Source organism: Meleagris gallopavo, chromosome 14 (assembly GCF_000146605.3).
Source record: "Meleagris gallopavo isolate NT-WF06-2002-E0010 breed Aviagen turkey brand Nicholas breeding stock chromosome 14, Turkey_5.1, whole genome shotgun sequence".
Lineage (NCBI taxonomy): Eukaryota > Metazoa > Chordata > Aves > Galliformes > Phasianidae > Meleagris > Meleagris gallopavo.
Window position 1 is genome coordinate 14,170,068 of NC_015024.2, and position 6,695 is coordinate 14,176,762.

At 43.5% G+C, this 6,695-nt stretch overlaps 1 protein-coding gene across 2 annotated transcripts in view; it reads right to left on the reverse strand.

Moving 5' to 3' along the window:
- LRIG1 (leucine rich repeats and immunoglobulin like domains 1) overlaps positions 1 to 3,130 on the reverse strand; it is a 52,796-nt gene extending 49,666 nt beyond the window's left edge. For both annotated transcript variants that reach the window (XM_031555615.1, XM_031555614.1), the window contains exon 1: positions 2,989 to 3,130. In XM_031555615.1, coding sequence (XP_031411475.1) covers positions 2,989 to 2,990 — 2 coding nt within the window. In that variant the 5' untranslated portion in view covers positions 2,991 to 3,130. The remainder of the gene's footprint in view (positions 1 to 2,988) is intronic.
- Positions 3,131 to 6,695: the final 3,565 nt, after the last annotated feature.

Here is a 6,695-nt window from a genome sequence, read left to right on the forward strand (position 1 = left end):
CGTCTTTCTCAGTTAAACAACACAGTCAGAAAGCAGCTCTCCCACCTCATTTTCTCTTGGCTCACAGGCACCAGTTGCTGATGCAGTGGAGACAGCCAAGCTCATTATTTGTCTGGGATTTCCCTCTCCTCTTCCCCTTCCCCTCACATATAATGAGCAAATATAAAAAAAAAATCAAAAAGAACCCCACAACTAAACTCAACAAATTTAAACAGCCTTCTTTCTCCTTGAGGACACAAACCTGCTGCCCCTGGACAGCAAGGGAGGGCAGAAGGGGGCCACCCATATAAAATATTTATGGTCCGGTTGCCAGGCTGGTGTCAAGCTGAAATGGAGCCTGCTCAAAAATAGCACAGCTCTCCAGAGCTTTCAGTGAAAGGCACTTTAGAAAATAAAAGGTGAGTTGTTTGGAGAGGAATCTTAGCACAGTTACTACCTCTTTGTTAAAAAATGAGCTTGGAAAACCTGAAAGCCCTGTAACCATCATTCTCATAGATTCCATATGACCTGAGGAAACCCCACAAAGGACAAGAGGGCTGTCCCACATCAGCATCCCACTCCTACCTATACTTGCTGTCAAGGCATGGGATCAGGGGAGTCTTTAAGAGGGACCACAGCGGGGCATGGGAGAAAGTACAGGTGTTCTGAAGGAGGGAGGTAACGCAACACTGCAGCCCCTAGGTAGCACACAGATACTTAGTTCTGAATATATGGGATCATGGGGTTTTGTATCACTTTAACCTCCTCCTGCAAGAGATTAAACTTAAGGGGAAAAGAGCTTCTAAGAATCAGAAATACCAACTGCTACTACTTTTTCTTAGTAAAGCACACCAGAACACCCAGTATAAGCTATGAAGTTTAATCCTTGGTTTGCCAACATTTTCATAAAACTAAGGGTTTCAACGAAGATTTCCAAAATATATGGCACTAATTATTCACATACAGACACATCATGTTTGAGGCCATCTTTAATGCTCAGGAACCACAGGCTCCATGTTTAAAGCATCATGGGAGGTTTCAGGTCTTATCAATGCATCTATCATTTGGGGCAATCTCATTCCCTGAGGGTGACTTGATTTGCCCAGCACAGCACGCACAGCAAAACACTGACTTGCTCTCAAGACATGCCACAGCATGATCCTTATTTCATGAATGTTTGTAAAGTGTTTAAAAAAACCCTCAAAAAGAGATGCTCTGGCAGTACAGATGTGGTTCTCTTTGTGAAATGCAGTTTATTTCAGTGGTCTGTGGTTTAGCTGTTATTCAAAAGTAACCAAGATTGGTAGATAGGGCTTTTAATAGAGCTTCTCCCTCACACTTTCCAGAGCCTGCCTTCCAGGCTGAGCTCCAGACCTCTGCCTCCTTTCCATCTCAATTTTCTTCCTACTTGCTTCTTTGCTCTCTCCCTTTCCCCTAACAAGGCACTGCTAGCCACGCTATTACGCTGAAAGCTGCATTGCTTGCCTCCCTCAATCCTTGACGTTCTTTCCACATTCAGCCCTCAGTGAATGACTTTGCATGCAGGAGTTCCCTACCTGTGAAACCAGAAGCCACACAAATGAATCTCCCAGCCCCATGTGCCCAATAGTCAAACACCTCCAGGCACTTCCACAAATAAAAGCAATTGCTAAGCCACAGTCATGTTAGGATAACTCCAAAATCTCATGGGATCAGGGCTGTGATTCTGATCTCTAAGCACAGGGCAATTTAAGGCTTTTCACCATTTAAAGAAAGCAGATCCCATAGTCAGTATTTGCTCACCAGCATCACTTTCTCTCCCCTCCTGCTCTCTATGGCAATCAAGGGCTGACCTCCAAGCACTGCCCTTATTCTTGATGCACATTCCTTGCTTTGTCAATATCCCCAGCAATTCCCTACTGGCAGTGTAAGCAGAGGTGCCAGGGGCAATCAGGCTGGTGGAGATGCACTGCATTAATCCCCACAGTCCAATCCTGAGGCATTAGCCAGGCAGAATTCCCACCACAGCAAAATGCTTTGCCTATTTCAGAATCACAGAATCTGGCCCCTCCATGAGTCCCAAAGCTAACACTTAATGAAAACAGACAAAGGACAAGAGAAAAAGAACGATACAGACAGAGCACAGCATTGTTTCTGAAGGGAAATGTTTTTTCAGTTTCCCATGAGGCATCAGTAGCTCTTCAAACAGAGCCCAAACCTCAAGTATGCCAGCAATTCAACATTCAAATGAGAGCTCATTACCTCAACCCACCGCTTAAAATTTTAGTCACTTTCGTTTTTCAGAACCCAAATCAGAGCTCCAGGAATTGCTGCAAATAGTTGACAGGCGCAGTGCTTCCACGAGCATAGCAACTGAGCATTTATGCAGGTCAGGAGGTAGGATACCCTGCCACCCATGCAGGATTTCTTCCCACCAGCCAGGGGCCCTGTTGCAGCCAGCCTTTGCCAGCACCTTCTCTTCCCCCACCAAAGCAGAAGACAGCTCTGCCATTTTAGACTGACTTAGTAGACTTCAAACAGAATTAGTCCTGGTTCCAAAAGGAATACAAATGTCTAAGAAAGGAGGAGACACAGTTAAGTGCTTTGTTATCCACTACACTACACCTTTGTTTCCTGGGAGATGTGGGTTAGGTTGGCATCAGATATCACGATCCAGGCTGTTCTGTCTTGCTTCAGGGTTATGCTGTCAGCAAGGAGCTTTGTGTGTATGTTCAGGTGTGTTAGCTGAACTGTTCCCTCCGAGCACTGCACAAAACAGTGGGAGCAAACTCCAATGATTTCCAATAACAGCTATGCTGTTTTAATTGGGAAGTTGTGTTCTTCTAATTGATTAGTTAAAGACAAAGAAAGCAGCAGAAGTACAATATGAAAAAAACTTCCACACTGAGTCACATCTGCTCATTCACATTAGCTAAAGGAAGACACTGTCTTGGGAAACTATATACAATTTCCTCCCGTCCCACAAGCTGCCCTTGCAAAATACAACTAAAACTTTGAAAGAATACTTACATTTCCTGCAGGTTCAACAGCTCTGCAAAGGCAGAAGGATCAATCTCGGTCAACTTATTGTAGCTCAGGTTTCTGTTAAAATAAAAGAAAGCGGCATCAGCATCATACAGTTACTGTGCTCAGCAGAAGTGTCATCCTAATTATTCTGGATTACACTAGGAAGTGGTTTGGGTTTGGTTATTTTTGCCTTTTTTTTTTTTTAATAGGAGCACTTAAACATGGTAGGGCAGCACTTGGCTGCTGAATACATGCAGGAATTACGTTAGTTCTCTATCAAAATGTTATTTAGCTCGCTTTAAGCTTTCTCCTCTTTTGCATTAATGTGGTGCTGTCTTTATATTACATTACTACTAATTACATTAGTATTCCTCTGCTGGTTATTCACAATCACACAACTCATCACAGATGAACAGGATATTTCCTGACAAATTGAAGTCTGAACTGAAACAATCAACAAGGCTTCTCATAAATATTTCACAGCTATAATGATATCTGGGTATTTTTATGTGCCGTTGTGTTCCACATATAAACAAAAGGCATACATAAGTATGCACACTTATATTTTATGTTGACATACACTATTTTACATTTTCTAACAGACTACGTCATTAACACGTCACTAAATGCTGGTCATGCAGTAACACATGCTTGGTTCCTCAGCAACTCCCATCACTTTCCAGACAGCCAAATCTAGATCATACAATCCCATTTTACAAGGGATAGGTTCTGCTATCTGAACATAGCCTGCTGAAGCTCTGCTTTGCAGGACACACCCCTGTTTGGAAACACAGCTGGAACAAGGTGGCAAGAAAGCAATGCTGAAAGCCACACACAAGACCCTTGCAATGCTCTGCTGCAGCATCACAACAGTGAAATCCCCACTGAGACATGCAGCATCAGCACACTGCACACAGGTCCAGCCTGTGCTTGGGGATGCATCGGGAGAGCACAGATCAATTAGGACCAAGCGACTAATGATGTGGAAATTAATAAATGGCCCAATTAATATGATGTATGCTGTGCTGGAATGTTACTGTATGTAATCTGAAGAGGGAGGAGGCCAACTGACAGGCAGTAGCAACCACAAGGAGTTGCGAGGAAATTGAGGGGACCTGCTTTAATTTCGCCCCGCTCCACACCCTTCTCTACAATATTATCCTGGGTAATACTCAACCCTCCTGTCTCCTCTGCAGGGAGGTTACACCCTCTTACTGCACCTCTGAACACGACCCAAAAGATTCATGGTCTGATTTTAGATAAGCCCTCAAACATCCAGCTGCTTATTCAAACCACCAAGCCAGTCTGACTGGAAAACGGGCCAACCTTTCCCAGTTTGTGCATTTGCTTTGTGTAAAAGTTGTGCCCACAGCCCCCAGGCAGGTCTGAAGCCCCAACAGGACACATGTACAGAGGCCCTGAGTGCCAATCCTTGCACTGGGGGACTCGTGAGGCAACAGACAACAAGGACAGCCGTGAGAAGGGCCCAGATCTGCCTTAAGTGCCCCACGCAGTAACACAGAGATTCAGGCCCACAGCAATGCTTCTAAGCACTAAGGCTTGAGAGATGAAGTTACAAATGCCTCTTTTGAAATAAAAAGCAATTATTGATCATCTGCTCTCCTGCAATGCATTTATGGGATATGTTCAAAACATTCCCCTCCACATGGGTACTGTTCAGTAGCTCTGTGCATGCACTGTTTTCCAGCACTTCAGAGAAGCCCATGAAGGCACCTTGTACTATGCCTGAAATGTTCCATTTCTGCCAATACCTACTGTGAAAGAAGGCTCTACGAATCAAGCACAGGATTTCTTCAGCAGAATCTAACTTGAAGCTATATACAAGTGCAAAACCTAACAAAGCATCTAGTTTTAAAATATGTTGTCCTGTAAGCCCCTACTGTCTTTTAAAACACTCAAGAGACCTTTAAATCAATACCAGCCTACAGCAGATATCCATTTCACTATGAACTCAAAGGCATTTGTCTAAATAAAAGTCAAACTGCAGTTTAAACTCAGAGTGCGTTTGAAAGCCAAGTCCATATTCATAGCACAATTACGAATTAAAGTGCAATTTGCCCACAGATTACATTACTACTATTTTTTTTTTAAACCACACAGCAAAATCAGGTTGGAGCTTGTCCCTGTCTGATGTATAGGCAAAAGGAGAAAATACAACAGGTAACGTCCTGCAGGACATTATATCCCATAGGCTCAGTGCAGTAAGAATAAAGCAGGCACAGAAACACTGGTGACATACTGTAAGAGGGAATACAGACACGGTGCTGGCACAGACATGATTGTGCCAGAATCCATCAGTTTTAATGTATTTCTATGCTTTCTATGCTGCAATTTTTTTAAAGTAACATATTTATCCTGAAAACATTCCTCTCCAATAAGCTGAGATGCTGCTCCACTAACCAAACACTGAGGATCGCAGGCACACTGATCATCTGTACGCTTATCAAGGGAACTGATCCCTGGCTTACCCAATGCCCGAACACTGAGCAACGCTGATGTGACCTTCAACAGCTCAAAATGAAAAATGTAAGAGTCTTAGCAGAATAAAGGATTTTGTGGACTAATGTCTTGCAAAGCAACTTTCTGATTATTGTTGCCATTTGAGAAGTTTGAACATCAAACTCATCAGTCAAGCAGCTAGCTCTTCAGATAGTACAGCTGTATTTCACCTACTCCGACAAGAGACTTCTCAGTGCTCGCTACAGAAACACAGGTGAAACCTACCTTATATGCCTAAATCTCCAGGTCTGCCCACACTACCCACTCCAACTTCCAGCAATCCTTACCAAACACGCAATATGCTGTTCAGAAATCAGTGGGGAAAATGAAAACTAGAAATATAGCGTCAGTACAAAACAAAACAAAACAAAAAACAACAACAATCAAGCTTGAAAATAGATAGATACACCAAAATAAACAGTTTACTCCAATGTTAACCTGCATTAATATGCCCAGGAATTTGTCGCCTGAAGCATTAGCAAGCAAAGGACAAGTTTCCCAGAACTCAGATCTCTTAACTAGACAGTATTTGGCATGCCAGTCACAGCATGCAAATGGGAGAAAGAATTAACATGCTCTGATAGATAGATCATTGGGACTGGGAGTCAGGAAACCTCAGTCTATTCCTAGCCCTCTTAATCTCCTGCTGTGTGACTGGGTCATGTCACATCACCTCTCCAGAGCTTTTGTTTCCACAGCCACCCTTTGTCTGTCTTGTCTATTTAGACTGTAAATAAAATTGAGGTAGGTATTGTCTCGGTTTGCACAAGGCTGACAAAATGAGGCCTCAATCTTGGTTGGGCTCCAGTAATGCAAATATGGAAGAGAACTCAAAATTTAAGGTCATGGGTGCATACAACGCTCTCTGATCACAAAGCACTGATCTCAAATGCAAGGCATCATGTGTAGCTGCAACATCCCCATTGATTCGGCCAAGCATTCCAGCAGTGTGGGTGGATGGAGATGCCAAGCTCAGGGTTCTGCTGTCCTGTCACTGGAAATCATCATGCTCCTGCTCTGCCATAGCAAAGACCATATTCCTCCCCATGGAACCCCTTGGTCTGATCAATATAGTGCTCAGCTGTGCAGCTGAGCAGCGCCTCTCATTGAGCAAGTATTTCTTCACCAGTATGTTAAGAAGTCTTCTCTGAAGAGCCCTGGAAACCTGAGCCCAAAGCCCATCATATGCT